We start from the raw sequence: 20,145 nt of genomic DNA on the forward strand, positions 1-20,145 counted from the left end.
AAAACCTTTATTTTATTTATTTATAGATACTACAATTCCTGGTCGGGGTTTTAGTAGGGTGGGAAATGAGCGATACATGATCTGATATGATAATATTGGCCTGTAGGCAGCTGTCACTGTCGTTTGACAATATTACGATATAATCCTAGTATTATCTTATGGAGTTTTCAATTGAAGAATACCGAGCACACTCTGACGCGAAATAGAATGCATCCAAGGCCGTGCGATTGCGTTGTCGCATTTAATTTGCTGCCGGTGCACGTGGACCCATGTAGATTTTTTAAAGATATCGCACCCGTCTTCACCCATACCGGTTCAAACTCCGGTTCACAGTGACAGATTCTTGTGCTTGCTCTGGTTGAGCCAACGGCGGGAGCTGTTAACAAGAAACAACAAAAACTAGAGGCTTGAGCAACTTAGAAAAACAAAACGAGACTTTAATACTGAAAGCTTCAATACCGGCACAAAATAGGCCGTTATACATGCGTCACATTGTATTAAGAACATATATCGGTGGCCTATACTTTCAGTGGGGATTATGCTGCCATCAGCACTACAGCCCTGTTTCGCATAGGTGGCGCGAACGTATGACATTGACCGAACGCCAGCACATAATGAATCCACGTCGGGCACGGGGTCGCGCACCACGTTCGGAGGAATTTTACCAATCACTTTGCGGACCCAATGAAAAGTATGGTGCAGTAGCCACCTTTGCGTATCCACTCGGTGGCCAGTTTTGAACCTCGCATTCAGTAGACTTGAAAAACCGGTTGCGTAGTGCTGTCTCTCAACTCTGGGAGCTTCAACTCAAAGGGGGAGCTCAGTTATTGCCTGCTCGCAGGCATTTAGGTACAGCCATCATTCTTCTGTCGTGAAACCTATAACTCGCTGGAGGCGGCATCCGGACATTGCTGGACCTGCGAACGATAAGAAACAATAGAAGGTAATGAAGTTCACACTATGAACGGCTGGTGAAGAACCTGGGGAAAAACGTAAAAAAGTCTCAAGGAGTGTTGTTTTGTGGCCGCCAAAATTTATGTAGCAGCGAGTGTAAAATATTGTAACACTCAATCAGAATGTAACGAAAGAAAATTGACGTTTGGGCGAGTTGGTAAGGGTTAAACTCATTGGAATGGCGTCACAGAAAGCGCCGTTTTTGATAAGTGCAAACAGAATGTCGACATGAATGCAATGTGCCGAAAACCCCATATAAATGTTTGACCTAAACATACGACAAAAATCGATTTGAGTTGTACCTATGTCCGTGCAATCTACAGAATTTACGAAGCTAACATAAAAATAAAATTTGTTATCGCCTAATTCATTGAGGTATGCCTAACACTTCTGATACTCGTGAAGAAAACAGCCCTTTTTTAACACCTTTGGTACCACACCCACACACTCTGTGCTATGCATGCCAGCGCTATCACTCTCAGTCTATGATGGTGCTGCTACTACTACTACTACTACTACTACTACTACTACTACTACTACTACTACTACTACTACTACTACTACTACTACTACTACTACTACTACTACTTCTACTACCACTTCTGTTATTATTATTATTGTTATTAATCGGTTTGAAATACAAAATCAAGAAAGGGGCTGACAGATGGAATGGCACACTGTGGTATAAAGGCTATAAACAGGAACAAGGTGCCTCAGAAAGGCTCGCCAGCCTTTCTGAGGCACCTTATCCCTGTTTATAACCTCAATCGGTTTGAAAACATATATATACTTCAGAGGAAAGGGAAAGCGAGGAGGAGCAGGGTGGCAACTATCACCGGCAGGGGCACAACGCCTGCCTACTCTTCAGAAAGGAGACAGGGACGTAGAAATGGAAAATAGGAAATTACGGAGCCAGAGACATCAAGTTTCACAAACCTTCGGAGCAAGAGTGCATTTATGTTCTGTAACAAGAAAACGTTCCTCTAAGGGAGTGTTTTTATAGTTGCAGGTTTTCGTTCTTCTGATTGTTCATTGGCTTTTCGGCTGTGCGCATTTTCGTACATAGTTGTAGAGCGGGAACGAGAGAGAGATGCATTATATACAGGAAATGCAGTGACATCGACCTGAGCTGGTGCGCTCTAATATCAGCAGCATTTAGGTGTATCTGATGGGCCTGCTAAATCTTCCCATACTTATTGTTAGTAAGAAAGCATTCCTCCGGCGTCGCAGCCACTATCTGAAACATGCAACTACTTGAGCGTCTGGTGTTGCGGGATAAGTTCATGGCGGTGTTTGTATTCAGGCCCACATTAGCCTTGTCAATACTAGCCTCTGTTTTCCGAAAAGTGGAGGCGCAGTGTGTTAGTAAAATGTTCTTCCAAGTAACGTTTTCAATGGGTGAAGATTAAAGATGTCTGAAAAAAAAAGCGTAATAAAAGCCGCATATAATTAATTCAGCAATGAATGCAAACTTCACGCCACATTATAAGACGCCAAATGTAGTTTGCAGTTTACGTTCTAACGCATCGGTATTTATTATCCAAAACGTGCAGTGATATCGAGAAAACAACCTGCAATACATTAATTGCTTTAAACAACGATGCTCCACCTGCTCGAGCTTAAAGAAGCTCAGATGCCAGTCGAATGCGCCTGCCGCGCACCTGGGCCGGTTTATTGCGAGGATTCCGTTTCCCTTGACTTCTACCTATTGCACACAACAGGCCGGTTGTCGTTATAATGTAGGCGGAGCACCGCTGGTAACACTGACGACGCGCGAAAAGGTAAAGCATTGTCACGTGGTCGTTACATTATTCAAACCCGGCCATCTCAACTACAGGCTGCGCGACCACCTTATTTATGATTGTAACAAGCCCGTACATAAGAAAATACTCTTCGTGTCACCATATCTAACTTCTTTATTCTCTGCTTCCCCTCAGCATTCTTACTGCGAATTCCGTCTTGTCTTTTTCTTCAACTGCCTGAGCTCGCTTCACTCCCTTGCTTTGCCCTTGTTTTCATCCCTCCTGGGATGTTATTTAAAGACGTTTGTTATAGAGGATAGTTCAACGGTGCCATTGGGGCCTACAAACCAGACGGTCTTTAAGATGTCCTGTTGGCTTGCTATTTCGACAACAGAGAATGACCCTCTGTGATTTCAGCCTGAGTTCAACAGCCTTATTCTCACTAGCACCAAGTATCCAACTTCTATTATTGGTATCGCTCTGGTTTTGGTTTTTACATAAGTTCCTTGTCATTGTTTCACGGTAATTCGCTCCTCTTTGTTTGTTCTGTCTTCTGTCGCGGTAATGCTCGAACTCCTTGAGATGTGTCGGCTGGTGAATCGGTTGAGTTCTCTGTAGCTGCAAAAAGCGGTGTGCATCCCAGAGCTGTTGTGTAGAAGCGGTTATGATGAACTACCGCTGCTTTAAGGCAGCACTTCCATCCACCTGGGAAGTCTGGATGCGTATTTATGTACTGTTTGATGTCACCAATAGCTCGCTTAACTAGCCCTTTAGCCGCTTAGTGATATGCTGTAAGCGTGGGTGTAGTAACTCCACTTCGCTCGGCCCATTCCTTAAGTTGATGGCGTCGAAAGGCAGGCCCATTGTCTGAGACTAATTCTTTCACGTTGACAAACATCTTTCGGTTTAAAAAGGAAATCGCACTGTTGGCGTCCTCCTTCCCCTGTTTTGCTGCCGCCATTCTCGTGCACTCATCTACACACAACAGGAATGCTTGCGTTTTCTTCATGCCTTCAGATTTTTCGGAGTTCAGTGAAGTCCATGTGAATAACTTCATATGGTGCGCTCGAGTGCTTCGGTAATACCACCTGTTGAGTTGGTTGTATAAACGTTACTTTATTCACCTTGCATTTGTGGCATGACTGCACGTATCTTTTCGTGTCTTCTTTCATGCAGGGCCATGTGAACGTTTTCGTCAGTTTCATCTAGGTCCGCCAAAAACCATCATGATCACCTGAATTGTGGTAAAGGTCCACAATTTTTGGGACCTGTGTTAGAGGCAATGCAATCCTACCTTTCTGTGCCTTTTATAAAGGTTAAGGTGCTTTCCAATATTTGGCAGCAAGTATTGCTTCGTGTTGTGCATAAACATATGAAGCCGAATCTGGACATTGCATCCTCATATTTCAAAGAAGCATCTGGATAGTGATTCATTTCAAAATCGAACTGCTGAAGATCGCTGACCCACCGTGCGACTTTTCCTTACGGCTCCGCCATTTTTTAAAGGTGGGTGAGTGCCTCATGATTTGTGTGCAACTTGAATGTGGTACCTTCCATCTAGAAACGGAAACAGCAAATTGCCTTTAAAACGGCCGGAACTTCCTCCTCTACCATCGTGCTTCCGCCTTGTTAAGTGTGTAGCTGTGATAGCCAATTATATATACACTTAATTTGCGATTATTCGTCTGGCTTGCGTTTCACTGGTATAGTATCGATCCCGTTCCGTAGTTCGAGGCGTCTGTATTAAGCTCAAATGGTAGAACAATGTCCCGAAGTCTGAGTGCTGGATCAGACGTGATAACTCGTACCACCTTTTTGTAGGATACCTCACAGCCATCCGTCTAACATAATAGTATGTCTGCTTGTGTTAGTCTAGTCAGACACCTAGTTTTCAGAGCATACTCTTGGGTAAATGCTCTAAGATGTCCTGCCGACCCCAAGAACACGCGATGTGAGTGAATATCAAAAGGTTTCACACGTTTTGCAATGCATGCCACTGATTATTCCTTTGTATTTTTCGTAGTGCCATCCAGAACTAGTCCCAAGAAAGTTAGCTTGTTCTTGAAGAATTCACTCTTATTAAAATTGACATTTAGGTTGGCTTCTGACAATGCTGCGAGGATATGTGCCAGGTATTGTTCGCGAAGGCGCTCGCCTTTAGAATAAACAATAATATCATCCGCGAAGGCATTGCAGAAGCGGCCAATGAACGGTTCCTGAACCACATTCATCATTTTCTGAAACAAGTTGAGTGAGTTCTTCCATTCGAATGGGAGGCGGTCGTATTCATAGATGTCAGAGTTATGAAAGTCGTATACTGCTTTGTACACCCTACCACCCTAACCCCCTCCTTTCCGCCTTTCGGTTGCCCGAGTCACAAGCTTTTACTTGCATCATCATCATCATCATCATCATCATCATCATCATCGTCATAAGCCTCTTTTATGTCCACTGCAGGACGAAGGCCTCTCCCTGCGATCTCCAATTACCCCTGTCCTGCGACAAGCGATTCCAACTATCGGCCGCGAATTTCCTAATTTCATCGCTCCACCTAGTCTTCTGCCGTCCTCGACTGCGCTTTTCTTCTCTTGGCACTCATTCTGCAACCCTAATCGTCCACCAGTTATATAACCTGCATGACTTGCCCAGCTCCATTTTTTTCTCTTAATGTCAATTAGAATATCGGCTATACCCATTTGCTCTCTGATCCAAACCGCTCTTAACGTTATGCCTAGCATTCTTCTTTCCATCGCTCTTTGCGTGGTCCTTAACTTGTTCTCAAGCTTGTTTGCCAGTCTCCAAGTTTCGGCACCATATGTGAGCACCGCTAAAATGCACTGATTGTACACCTTCCTTTTTAATGATAATGGTAAGCTTCCAGTCAGGAGCTTACAACGTCTGCCGTATGCGCTCCAACCCATTTTTATTTTTCTGTGAATTTCCTTCTCATGGTCAGGGTTCCCTGTGATTAATTGACGTAGGTAAACGTACTCCTTCACAGACTCTAGAAGCTTACTGGCGATCCTGAACTCTTGTTTCCTTGCCCAGCTATTGATCATTATCTTTGTCTTCTGCATATTCATCTTCAACCCCCCTCTTACACTCTCTCTGTTAAGGTCCTCAATCGTTTGTTGTAACTTATCTCCCGTGTTGCTGAACAGAGCAATGTCATCTGCAAACCGAAGGTTGCTGAGATATTCGCCGACGATTCTTACTCCTTAGCCTTCCCAGTTTAATAGCTTGAATACTTCTTTCAAGCACGCAGTACGATTAATTCAATTCATTCTTTCAAGCGCGCAGCACAATAGCATCGGACAGATTCTGTCTCCTTGTCTGATCTCTTTCTGTATAGATATCTTCCTACTTTTCTTTTTTGTGTAGAATTAAGGTAGCTGGGAAATCTCTGTTTATATTTTCGAAGATATTTACGTAAGCGGTCTGTACTCCTTGATTACGTAATGCCTCTACGACTGCTTGTATCTCTATTGAATCAAATACCTTTTCGTAATCTATGAAAGCCGTACGGACAGGCTGATTGTACACTGCGGATTTTTCGATTACCTGATTATGCACATGGATGTGACCCATTGTAGATTATCCCTTCCTGAAGCCAGCCTGTTCCCTTGGTTGACTTAAGTCCAGTGTTGCCGTTATTCTAATGCAAATTATCTTTGTGAATATTTAAATAATACTGGGAGGAAGCTAATGGGCCTACAATTTTTCAATGATTCAACGTCCCCATTGTTGTGGATTAGTATAATATTTGCGATCTTGCAGTTTTCTGGGGCCTTTGAAGTCGATAGACACTTCGTAAAAAGAGCCGCCAGTTTTTCAATCATTATGTCTCCTCCACCTTTGGTTAAGTCGACTGTTTTTCCATCTTCTCCTGCCGCTTTTTCCCGTTTCATGTCTTGCAAGGCCCCTCAGACCTCGTCGCTAGTTATAGGAGGAGTCTCTGCAAACCTGTTCATTACTGCTTCGAATGGAGGTATCTTGGCACTTCTGCGTACTGTACAGGTCAGTATAGAATTCTTCCGCTGCTTTTACTATACCTTCGAGATTGCTGATATTACCCTGCTTGTCTTTCAGTGCATACATCTTGGTTTTTCCTATGCCAAATTTCCTTCTCACTGCTTTCAGGCTGCGTCCATTTTTTAGGGCTTCTTCAGTCTTTCTCACGTTATAATTTCGGATATCCCTTAGTTTCACCGTCTTGATCAGTTTTGACATTTCCGCGAACTCTATCTAATCTCTTGAGTTGGGCACTTTGATTTTTTTCCGTTTCTTTATTAGGTCCTTTGTTACTTGGGAGAGCTTGCCTACTGGCTGCCTTGGTGCGTTGCCTCCCACTTCAATTGCCGTCTCTGAAGCTAGCCTAGTTACGGTTTCATTCAGTACCTCTATGTCATCTTCGTCTCTCTGTTGTATGGCTGCATATTTGTTTGCAAGTACCAGCCTGAATTTGTCTGCTTGTAACCCTACTACATCTAGTTTGGCCTGCTTCTTCCTGACCAATCTTACTCTTTCTCTCTTGAAATTCAGGTGAATCCTAGACCTCACCAACTTATGATCACTGCACTTTACTCTACGTAACTTTTCTACATCCTGCACTATGCTGGAATTGGCAGAAAGTATGAAATCAATTGTAGAACTGTAGGGAAGTCAACCTGAAGGTTCCGATGCGCTCATTTCTGCGGCACACCAATAGCCCTGTCTCTTATTGTTCGGGGCTCCATTCTCTCTCTTACCCTTCGCATTCACAAACACATTCTCTCTCTTCACACATACACTGTAGTCGATAGAGTGAGTTGGCGGAGTGGGAAGCATTTTTAGCACCATTGAAAGCATGCCACGAGGCCCCGCAATCTCGGAACGCGAGGGCTTCTTTCATTCCGCCGCTTTCGCGACGCACTTGAGGACGCCGTGGGCGTTTGGCTTACCTGTAGAGTCTTTCACTCATGCGCCCGAATTCCCAATAAGCCTCGAGTCTCCAGACGACACATTCTCAATATAAAGAATGACGTTTCTTACAGCTCACGAGAGGAGGCTAACCTGTTCGCTCGACATTTGAAAACAGAGCCGAAAAGGAAAATAAGCACGCTTTTCGCTGTCCCACAAGAAGGAAAAGAAAAGAAAGCCGTCGCGAGAAGCACGTGCGGCAGGAGGCAGGCAACCGACCAGCGGGGGCGGCTCCTCATTTCCGGCGGCGGAAGCAGGAGACGGCGTTGAAGTAGCACCGCCAGAACATCTTCCCTTCGCCTCGTCGCCGCAGCTCCATCGGGGGCGCGTAGCTCACCTCGGCGTCCGACTTGAAGGCCTTCAGCAGCGGCTGCATCAACTTGTTGAGCAGCATCGTCGACCGCTTGCTCGGCGGCGGCGCCTGCGCAGAGCGAACGACACGCGTGGTCAGAACTGATGAGCGAGACAAGCTTACCTTTATCAGAAATAGCTTTGCGGAAGTAGTTAATAACATCTATCTGCGTTTTTATCTACATGCACGCTCCTCCTGCGTGCAGTCAGTAGACAGCGACCTTTCGGAGTTAAACGTGACGGTAAAGGGATCATAGCGCATGTAAAGCAAACTAGTCGTAAAAAAAAAATAAATAAAAAAAAAACCGGTGACTCGTAGGCGCAATTGCTGCCGGGCAATAAATTTGGGATGGAAAACCATCTTCAGAAATGGTAATGCCAAAAGCTAGAAGGTCGTTCGGAAAGTCAAAGTTGAGGCGAATTCACCATTCTCTTGCCAGAGAATGGTGAAGATGATGATGATGAATGGTGCCAGATGATGCAACAGATGATGAACACTGATGGCCATATGCAAAAATGCATCTTGAAGCCCATGCACGACTTGATCTAAATGACGCCTGTCGTGAACGCGCCGAATGAAACGCAGTGAGCTCCTTGGGCACATTCACTTCAGGCGTTACTTAAATCATGTCACTCGTGGGCTTCAAGTTAAGACGCATTTCTGGACACAGGGGTGACTGAGACTCGATTTAGTGTTCTTATAGTATAAAACTTTATGGATCCTAGAGAAATGTTTGCGAAATATGCAGATGCAGTTCACATTGTGGCGACTCTCGCTGGTCTTCAATGTTCGATAAATTCGCAGAATTTATGTGTCAGTTCCAGTACGTAGAGGGGTTGGCAGCTGCATGACAAGGTACTGTGGCAGGCTGCCGTACTGTGACACGTTTGGTAGCCGTGTGGCTATGATGCAATTAGATCTGGAAAAGGCTGTCGACCTCGCATTGCCCAGCGCGCTTTCTTTCTCTGCTAGTATACTTGAACGTGGGAAGCATACTAAGGGAGTAAGAATGGGGTACACGCACAGCACAACTAGAATAAAGCCAATCGCCTTGATAAAAAAGTATTTGTGGCCTCCAAAATAATTCATTATACAGGCTAATTCGTCGTAAAGATCTTGCACCGCACAGATCTCAGTAGAAAAGAGAGGGAATTATTATTTCCTCATAAATGTCATTCAGTTGAAGAGGCATCCACTGTAGAGGCGCTCGACTGTAATTATTAGTGAACGGCTCATATAAAAAATAAATGTTGGCGCGTAGTTTTCTGTCGGACTGGAACATGTCATTTCGCTGCTATTATTTGCTGCTTATTTTAGCCGTTTTGTTTAGCCATTTGCAAGAAGAAAATCATTACAGGCTTTAGAGAATGGTCTGCACATGTCAAAATGCTAGCTTATTATTTTTCTTGCACAAATTTGGAGAACATTCGCGTAGTTGTCGATGCTGTGAAAAAAAAAAAAGGATGTTGCAACACACATATGTTCTAGTATAAATCGCTGGTTTCGGCATGACAATAACTTCTTTACTAGTCCAGAACACTTTTCATGCTTGTGTTGTTCAGCTACGTCGACGCAGTACTTCGGCGTACGTTTAGATAAATAAAAACAGCACTGATAAACACTGCGCAGATCAAACACCAGGTGTAAAAGGAAACTGAGACACTTGGCAATGGAGACAACTCTCAATGTCCGTGGGCTAAACTGATTGAAACTGGGTTTGTTGCGTCCAAGACCTGGTATGCGATGTATATATTGTACACATGATACAGTAGCATTCAAACGAATTCTTCGCACGTGAGCTGTTTTCATTTGGGCTTCGATGGGGGCTAGACTGATCTGACAAACCTGTTTCTTCCCGTTAAAAGAGGTGGCCTTGGTGTGGTCTCTTTGTTTGTAAGATAAATTGTTTGGCGTTTCTTTTTGTCTTTGATAAAAAAGATGGTTTTTGACGTACAGGCGTGGCCACTGCTAGTAGAAACATTGTGCCCACGGTATGGCTCCGCAGAGTTCCCCACCAGCGGCGCCTCATGAAGTCTCGCGACGCAGGCACAATCAAAGCGATTGGCGAAAACTCCGAGGTGTCGTCTGCTGTGGTGAGTCGTCCGCCAAGACTTCACGAGGCGTCAGTGGTGGCGCTCGGCGGAGCGCTGCGACGGTCTCTCGTGTTCCCTCTGGCAATGGTCGCCCCTGTACTGTAATAGCAATTTTATTGCGAAGCAATACTACTTTAGGTCGCACTTCAGCCCGTTCCGTGGCGAGGCGGTGGTAGGCACCATTGACCTTTAGCGTGACCTCGCTGCGTGACGTCACACCACGTGACCTAGAGTGACGTCACACCAGCTGTGTAAAAACGGGGCCCCATCTCACGCCGTCGCGAGGCGAGGCGGTAGCCACCAACGGCGGCCTAACTCCCGCTCCTCTCACCAGGGGCGCGGCGCGGCGCCCGAGTCTAAAGCCCCTGAAACTTCGTAAAGTAGTGCCACTCTCCTCCTCCGCGTTCACTCCTCCTCGTTTCTCCTCTCTTTCACGCTCCCTCCTCGACCATGGCGCCGCCTACGTTGCTCGAGCGCAGCAGACGACCTTTCGCAGAGTGAATGCACGCATAGCAAGGCAGTGCTCTTTAGGCGTTCACGTTGGCTTTCCAGCTCCGCGTAACTTCGTGTACAGCATAGAATTTCTAGTCGGATGCTTATACAAATTCGGTAACGGCAGCTTTTGTTTCATTTTTTGATAACTATTTCTTAAAAAAAGTATCTGAAGGAGTGTTAACGCTGTGCGTTGACGACTGCGAATGTATCGCGTGCCCTACAATTAGGTACGCAACATTTGTCAAGGGCGTGGCGCAAGAGCTTGTTGCGAATGGTCGTAAATAACACGTTTACCATCGAATGACAAGCTCTTGGCTTCCAGCAAGCCCTCAGCCTAAAGAATCCGCGCCGCCCTTACCATGTGAATTCGCGGCGCGTATCAGCTATGACGTACAAAGGCTGACGGAGATCACTGCTCTGGAGGTTCGAAAGTGTATTACAAGCTACAATGCCGCCAACGTGCTTGCTTGCCAATCTAAGCGCGCGCAAAGCCTCAGAGGTGGGCGATGGTGCTATTATGTTTCTCGTGTCTCAACGCCGACAGAAATACCGCGGCCGATCATCGAGTCGGGACTGTGCGTAGGCAAGGAATTAAAATGAGTTTTTTAGCATTCGTGCGCGAAGCGGGAGCGCGATAACAATGCTTGACTCAATCTCAAACAAGACCACTGTGGCCTTCAGTAATTTTTGCAGGTTAATGACTTATCACGAATAACACTTCATCGTGCGTTGGTTCGTCCGTTTACTAAGTGACGTACTTGTCGCGAACCGAGTTGCACTGAGGTGCATGCATTCAGGACGGTTGTACTCCCTTCGAAGTAACATTTGCGAGACATGACTTTATTAGTGAAGTCATGATCGCGCAAAGAATCCCCCCGCCATGACGCGGCCGAAATTGCGGCAAGTGAAACGATGTTTTATCCATAGGTTAAAATGATATGAAACGGCATTCGAGTTGCAAGTCAACAGTTTATTTTCACATAGATGCATTACAGATTTGCCTTTGCAGTCACAAGTCCGTGTGCACCATTTATTGTCTCATTGCGTAAATAAACGCACCAGCCTAAGGGTCCTGCAGCGAGCGCGTCTCAATTAGGCATAGTGACTGTAGAAACTAATAGTGGCATAGACGAGCAAGCGAACGACTATATGAGCGCGCGAACTAAACGAGCGAGCAAACGACTAAACGAGCGTGCGAACGAACGAGCAAACGACTAAGCACGAACGACGACTAAACCAGCCAGGGAACGGGCGGGCGACCGCACGTTTTCTTTGCGAGTGCTCCACCGCCGCATCTTAAGCTTTGCACACTTTAAAGCGCACGCGAATTAGCACATACGTCTCAATTACCTATGATGCGGTCGCTCGACGACGAACGCACCGCGTAACACGGTTTCGGGAGAGCACGCACGCTTTTCATCGGTGCCTCTGTATCACAAATCCACCGGGCGACCACCAACGAGGAACATGAACAAATGTGGCAAACAAAGGTAGTCTATCTAAAGAAGGCTAGTAAGTAACCACAAAAGGCAGAGAGTTCCTGAGGCGTTTTCATGATCGAGACTGAAATTTTATCAAAAGGACTGCGCTGAATCTTAAAGATTTCGTAATCACGTTATCGCACGCAACCTCGCGTGCCCGCGAACTCAAGCCGGTTGGCGTTCAAAACGATTAAGCGCACCAAATGTGACTAACACGACCACGTAGTGCGCATATAAGCAAAGCGGACGTTGCGTAAAAATCATGTTAAAGCGTGCGTACAAATGACAACATGCACAGTGAACTGTGCAATATCTGCTACGTTATTGCCCGCAGCACAATACGCAAGCCTGGCACATACAATACTCTGAGAGAGCCACAACTTACATCACATAGTCGCGCGGAGGAAGTTGGTCGGAAGTTGTCCCTCCCGATTCGGTGAAGCCATGTCTTTCTCCTTAACGCGTTGCGCTTACCGGACGGTATCGCGAACATATTCTTGCCTTTGCTAAAACTATATTGGCATCCAAACGCGCAGCAGGTCACGGTAACAGAAAATGACGTGAAGCGACGTCGCACTTGCCACAAGATATCCTTAAAGGCGTTCACAAGATCGAAACACAGAATAGGAACGGAAGGAATGCCGCCAACAAGCGCCGCTTCTCGAGCAAAGATGGCACTGAAGCGCGACTGTAAACAAACGAAGCCGGTGCAAGGGGCCACGTGATGCCATTAGGCCAATAGCGACGCGGCGTCGGCTTCGGGCAGAGCGCTCGAGGAGGGGGCGGCATTCTTCAAAGCGTGGCACTACTTTACGAAGTTTAAGGGGCTTTACCCGAGTCATCCTCGCGTGTCGCGACATCAGCAGCGGCCTCCTCGCAGCCGCCGACGTTCGGCGGGTGTCGAGCATCGAGAACGCCGTCATGCGCTACTTGGACCTCTCGTCCTTCAGCTCGATACGGGCGTTCGCCAACGGCGTGCTCAAGTCCGAGATGCACCTGGACGTGCTGGTGCTTCACTGTAAGCCGTAACACTAGCATAACCCAAGACTACCACCAACCATACTACCAGCTGATCCGAGAATAAAACACTATTGCTTCGCAATCACCAGGCTTAACCAAGCTAAGCCACGGCCATATTTATTTATTTATTTTATTTAGTTAAAATACTCTCAAAGCCTGATGGTGTGACTCTGAAAGGATGAGTAAACGGATTGCTGGCGACCGAAGCGGGGAGGGGGTTCCATTCGGATGCTGTCTTGTGCAGAAATGAATGAAGAAAAGGTTCGTGTGGCAACTTGGTACTTGTATATCTTGACGTTGTAGTCGATTCGCTATGAAACATAAGGAGGTGACATAGAAAGGTCATTTTTTAATTCTGGGTTAGTATAGTACATCTTGTGAAACAGTAATAACCTGGCGAGTTTCTTTCTAGATGATAGGTCTGGCAGGTAAAGGTTATAGTTTTAATGGTGGATACACTAGCACTGCGGGAATAATTGCATACAATGAAATGTGCAGAGCCGCTCTGAGCGCCAGGAACCAGCAGGGTTTCTTGACGCTAGGCTGAGTTACTGCGTGCGGTAGTCGTCGTCTTATTCATAGAAGTCCGTCGTCCTCCCCAAGAAATGGGTGGAGATCTTTTATCCGCAATGATGTTCCGATGGTGCGCTCAGTTTTCAGTGATGTTATTTCCGTTGAAAAAGTTTGAGTTTTGCTGTAGGACAGCCAGTAAACTTTCGCGCAGGCAATTTTTTTTTCAGTCAGTAGCGCCTTTTCCTTCAGACCTGTTAGTCGTCAGGAAGCATCGGCAAACCTTAGGTTGCAGGCGGTCACTCTAAGGACGCGATGTGCTCAAGTAGGAGAGTGCAGGGCGTGGCTCTGTCGACGCATGTAGCACGACGATATCGGGCGCACGTCGTTCCATCGCGAGTTGTGGCCAAGTCTCTACAGTTGTAGTTGGAGGCCACTTGGTCCGCGTCGCCAGCCAAGGTGGCTGTCTCCGCCAGAGGTCGTTTGGGCAGAGAAAAAAAGACTTCAAGCAGCCGAGGAAAAGCTGAATAGTGCTGCCATCGTGAACGTGAATGGCCGCAGCAATGGAACGCAGTCTGGCGACGGGAAATGAGAGAGAGTGTCAACAAAACACGCGGCATGCGCGCAACGTGGGGAGGGGGTAGCGGGAAAGAGCTGAGCCTACCTTGATGCGGCGACAAAGGAAAAGCAGGAACGCAGCGGCCAATGCCCCGTGCCAAGTCCAAATCACACAGAAAAGGATGAGAAAGGGAAGCAGAGAGGGGCCTCAGCAGTAGGACATTGTGAAAGAGTGATTATCGCCGGCAAATCAAACCTGGCTAGGTGCTCAGAGGCAATTGTGGAGAGGGTGAAAGGTGACAAAAGAGTGGCGGTACGTAAATTCACAGAACGGACATTGGGCTCTGTCATGGAGCAAGCAAAAGCAAAACTCGCTGAAAATGTCCACGGACGTAACCTTGTCGTAGTAGCAGGTGGGCTAAATGACTTCCTAAACAAAAAAGGGACAGGACTAGTCCAGCGCTTGGCGAAGGGGTTAGACGACTTGCGCGACCTGTCCCCTAAGGTGCAGATCGTGGTGTGCACGGTGCTGGAGATGCGTGTACGTTACAATAACGTACAAAGAGCCGTTGTATTTGTTAATGAGTGTATATGGATAATGAGCAGAGAAAATAGTTTCGAGGTTGTAGAAGTAAACAGGGAAGTGAGAAGGTGTGGTGGTTTTCAACGAGACGGGATCCACTTCCATCACAGGCTTGGACTAAAAGTGGGCTAGCGACTTGCTGGTCGCATGGTTGCTTCTTTTGGGGGGGGGGGGGGGGGGGGGGGCCCGCGTGCGATCAGCAGGCCATTGTAGGTAGTAGTGAAGAAGGTCCCATAGGGTAACCTCGGAATAGCGTCGCGGTCAATACGAGAAAAATGAGGAAAACGAAAAACAGTGCTCGCCATGCAATAGGCGACATAAACATGCCGGGCGGCAGAAGAAAGGAAAAGTGGGTAGAGCTTGAGCAGCAGTTAAAAACAGAACAAATAGGGGTGTACACTGTTACAGAAACGCACCTTAGAGACTCGGAAGAGCCGCCAGTGACTAAGAACTATGTTTGGGAAAGGTGCAACAGAACTAAATCGGAAAGAAAGGGAGGGGGAGTAGGAATGCTGATCAACCAGGGAGCCAAATGGACAAGAGTAAGTTCAGAATGTCAAGAGCATATTTCCATGTCATGTACAATGAGTGGAAAGAAAACTTGGCTGGGCCTAACCTATTCGTGGGCGGGAAAGAATTGCAGATAGAAAAATCAATAGTTAGTGGAATGTCCAAGTGTCGATATTAAGGGTTTCGGGAATGGTGCAGAAATTATCCCATTAAGCGACATGAATGCCCGCATACAGGATCTAGATGGCTATACCGACAACAACGGGAAGTCAGTGCTAGATATTTGTGAGCAACATAACCTCGTTATCGTGAAAACAGGGCCTAAGTGTGAAGGGCAGAGCACGTGGGACGGGGGAAATCGGCAATCGACCATTGATTACTGCCTGATGACAAAGGAATTCATGATAAGTTGAGAGAAATGGTCATTGACGAGGAAGGGTAGCAGCATAGGGAGCGACCATAAATGCATCATTTTGAAAGTGGGACATGTAGTTGCAAAAGAGAACACGGAGCACAAAATGACCAGTCTAAATTTGAACGCTGGGACACACAACATCTGTGAACAGGAAGGCAACAATTTAGGTTTGAAATTTAGCGTTATAAAATAAAGCGGTATGGTATTCGATAAAAACAGGGAACAAACAATGTCCTTTCAGGGCCAGAAAATACCTCGGGTAAAAAAATTTAAATGCCTTTGTATATGAATAAACGAAGGCGGTAGATATCTGGAAACACAAGAAGAAACAATAAGAGCAAAGGGAAAGAGAAATGCGGCTATAATGAAACACAGAGCGGTATGGGGATACAATAAGTACGAGGTGCTCAGGGGTAGTGGAAAGGTGTAATGGTTCCAGGACTTACATTTCGAAATGCTGTTATTTACTTTAAATCAGGGGTACAATCGGGGCTCCATTGCAACCAAAGGTCAGTGGGACGCCTCGCATTGGGCGCTCACGGGAAGACTACAAATGAAGCTGTGCAAGGTGATATGAGCTGGACAAGCTTTGAACTCAGAGAAGCTCACAGTAAGAATGATTATGAAGAGTGACTGAGGAATATGGAAGAAACTAAATGGGCTGGGAGAGTTTTCAGATATTTTTGAGGAAGAACATTGACTCACGGTGGAGGAAATGAACTAGGAAGCTTACCAGCAAGTATGCGATCTGTATAGTGAGCAACATGGAAACAAAGAACATCAAGCGGAAAGTCAGAGAGGCTGAGATAATCTCATGGGTGGCGGCTAGGGAAAAGAAACCTGCTATGAGTAACTACTTAAGAGGAAAAAACGAAATTAGGAGAGAAACAATTTATGATAACTCAAAGGGAAGCTCATTACCTTTCGAAGCGAGATCAGGATGCTATAGAACACGCACTTATAAGCGATATTTAAGAAGAAGAAGAAGCATGTGCTTGCTGCGGTAAAGCTAGGGAAACCATGGAGCATGTTTTATTAGAATGTGACGATATCTGCCCAGCGGTCGACTTAACGCTTGAAGTTTGAAGCTTGAAGTTTATTTCTTTCTTTGTTACAGAAAGAGGAAACAAGAGCTAAAGGCCATATGGCCTGACAGGGGCTCTTGCTCGTAAGCGCGTTCGGCTTACATGATAATTCAATGTACGAAAACAAGCAAATGTAACACAAGAACGAACAAGTACGATGTAGAAAATACAAATAAACAAGATAGTTTGTAGATTCTACAATGACTATGTGACGAGACATATTGTCCTTCAATTTTTGTTTGTTTGTACATTCACGTAAGAGCGCAGATTAACGCATACATGTACAGAGCATAAAGAATGTTAGTACGATAGCATCTTACGTATAAGTAATTTGATAATGTATGAGAAGCTTTTCATACATTGCTTAACATCAGGTGCATGAAAATCAATTTCTTGCTCAACGATGTTTAGTACCCTTGGTATTCGACAGCTTATATGCTGACGTACGTAGTTAGTACGCGTAAATGGAGGCACCATCCTTGAAGCCCTTGGGTTCAGCGACAGCAGGGGGAATGTAAACATGTCCGCAATTGAGATTATTAAGCGACGATTGGAAGAATGGGGGAAGAAAAGTAAGGAAACGACAAACAACGGAGGAGTGTAAAAATAAAGTTCTCAATAGGGTTCAGAACGTTTGGTTATGGGAATTCATCATGGGTTTTTGTTCCTTTCCTTTTTGAAACATAGGTAGGGCATTAGGCAAGGTAATAACAAGAGCTTGGTGGCATAACCCACCGCCCCGTTCCAAAGGGGGCGCTCATAGCATCCATCCATCCATCCATCCATCCATCCATCCATCCATCCATCCATCCATCCATCCATCCATCCATCCATCCATCCATCCATCCGTCCATCCGTCCGTCCGTCCGTCCGTCTCTCCATCCATCCATCCATCCATCCATCCATCCATCCATCCATCCATCCATCCATCCATCCATCCATCCATCCATCCATCCATCCATCCATCCGCGCTGACATTCCCTGGAAAGCAAGTCTGCAGGGTTGCCCTTTCCAGAGCAGTGATTTCATTGTAAAGGGTCTGTTAGTTGTATTTCAGAGACGTCATTACGGACGAGCGGCTTCCACTTTGCCACGGGCCCTTTGATACAACTTAGAGCCACCATGAAATTCGTCCAACAAAGAAATTGGAGGGAGGGAATATTTAACGTGGTCCTGATGAACTCTGAAAGCCTTGCCCCAACTAAAGTTGCTGCGAGCTCGAGTCTTGGCAGTGAAAGTTCTCTAAGTGGAGCAACTCGTGCCTTTGCCATTAGGAAGTGCCTGCCGACACCCATAGGCTGTTTTCGGAAGCACAAATAGGATACTGCTCCCTAAGCGGCATTACTCGCATCGGTGGAAACGTGCAACTGTGTTCGGCAAGCAGCTCGAGAGAGGGCACAGTCTTGGGACCGCCAACGATGCAATATTAGGCAATTCAAGCACCTGTTTTTTTCTTTCATTTCTGTGCTAGTTACTCTGGAATTCCGTGATCCCACGACGTCCCTATTCAACAGATGCGTTCAGAAAGCATTTTGACTCGGATCGGAAACGGTGCTAGAAAGTCGAGTGGGTCGTACAATCGAACTGAAGTCCGCGAAATGAATCGTTTGGCGGGCTGCCCTTTCTTTAACCTCGCCAATGCCGGTTTTAAGTTCACTCTTAGAGTGTCCTCTTTAGGGTCTCACATAAGGCCGGATATTTTTGTTTTATCAGGAGAACCGGACCAATATTTCTTCTGAATGTAGCCACGCATTTTGGAGCTGTTGGTTGCCCACTTTTGCTGTTTCATGCCTGCGCTAGCGAATATGTGTGTGTCATCGCCGTAAAGCTGGCGAGCGGTCTTGTTCTCAACTCCAGTCAGCATGTTGTTTACATAAAAGCATTTAGACAACTTTTGCGCTGTAGTCTTGTAAGGCTCACAACCATATTGGAAATGGTATGGTATAGTCGCGCTGAGTAGTAACGGACTCTACGTAGTGCCCAAAGGACCACGCGTCATGCGTTGTTCCTTGACTCGAATTAGGTCTTCGACTCCCGTCGGCGTATTCTCAAACCACAGGAATCTCAACAAATCCCTGTGGGCGTACTTGATTGAAATCTGTAGAAACGCCTTCTGAACGTCTGCGGTGATCCATATGTTATGCATGTGAAACGATAATATTTTCAACAGCTCATTGCTGAGGTTGGGCCTTTTCTCCAGATGAGCATTCAAGGATGTCGCTCCGGCCTCATGTGATGACGCATCAAACACGACTCGTAGCTTTGTAGTCGTGGAGGACTTCTTGAAGACATCGTGATGGGGCATGTAATACGTTTTGCCCTTCACTTTATCGTCCAGAGTTACGGGTTCTGAATGGCCATTCTTGAGGTACTGCATGACCGCTTTATCGTACTGAAGTAGAAGATCTATACTCTTGGACTATCTGCGGAGAACACACCATAACAATCCCGGTGCCATCGGAAACCAGCCGCTTTTTGTCGAGTCGGTACAGATGCTCCCTGGCCTGGGGCTCGGCTCTCGTGGGGATTCCCGTCTTGGAAGGGGGCCCAATAGTGATTTACAAGTTGTTTCTGGGCACCTCTTGTCCAACAGCAGAGGGCCTTGTTGAAGAGCATCCGCCGCGGCTGTAGGAGGCAAGTGCTACCGCCGGGCACCTACAGGTAAAATAGGAAGCGTGCTCCCGGCCTGGTCCTCGGCTATTATGGGACTTCAACACTTGGAAAAGGCTGTTTGTCCCGAAGGTGTCCGCACCAAAAGGGTGCAGACCCGAAGGCGTCTGCACCTGAATAGGTACATTTGGGGCGCCACATGGGAAATGGCCACCATGGGGGCGGCCGAAGCATCACTTTTCTTTTTGTGCTCATGAGGGTCTCGACGAGAATGCAGGGCGCAGGTTTCTTTCCAGAGCGAATCACTCCTGAAGAAAGCGGAACGACCGACAGGATCACACTTGAACCAGTGGGTGCCCAACGGCGGTGGGAATTGAACCCACAAGCCGAGGGGGTGCTCTACAAAAACAATTCCTTCTAGAGAAGGGACAATGATGGCCTACTGCATTAGGCAGTTTTCACGTTGCCCAATCTGACATACTTCGATGACTTAACGTTCTATTTTGATCTTAGACTCTTCTAATGAACTGAGTTTCTCGAAACAAAGGAAAGCACCGGCAATCTTAGCAATGCAGTGCTAGGCGCCCGCTGTTATTGATCAGCGTATGCCGAGGCACCCTTTCGCTGAAGCATTTGTAGCCACACTCAAAATAGTTTCAGCATTCCACCAATATATTCGTTTTACAGGAAACGTGCACTGGAGTATACCGGGTGCTTCACGAAATGCGTTTGAAATTCCTTAAAGATAAGAAAGACGAGACGCCTGAACGATATCATT

General features: G+C 46.4%; 1 protein-coding gene across 1 annotated transcript in view; it reads right to left on the reverse strand.

Moving 5' to 3' along the window:
- Positions 1 to 416: 416 nt before the first annotated feature.
- Positions 417 to 20,145, reverse strand: part of AstCC (Allatostatin double C) — a 257,675-nt gene continuing 237,946 nt past the window's right edge. The window contains exons 2-3 of the mRNA XM_050172716.3: positions 7,875 to 8,076; positions 417 to 917 (exon numbers count right to left, since the gene is read on the reverse strand). Coding sequence (XP_050028673.2) covers positions 7,891 to 8,076 — 186 coding nt within the window. The 3' untranslated portion in view covers positions 417 to 917; positions 7,875 to 7,890. The remainder of the gene's footprint in view (positions 918 to 7,874; positions 8,077 to 20,145) is intronic.

Source organism: Dermacentor andersoni, chromosome 3, assembly GCF_023375885.2.
Source record: "Dermacentor andersoni chromosome 3, qqDerAnde1_hic_scaffold, whole genome shotgun sequence".
NCBI lineage: Eukaryota > Metazoa > Arthropoda > Arachnida > Ixodida > Ixodidae > Dermacentor > Dermacentor andersoni.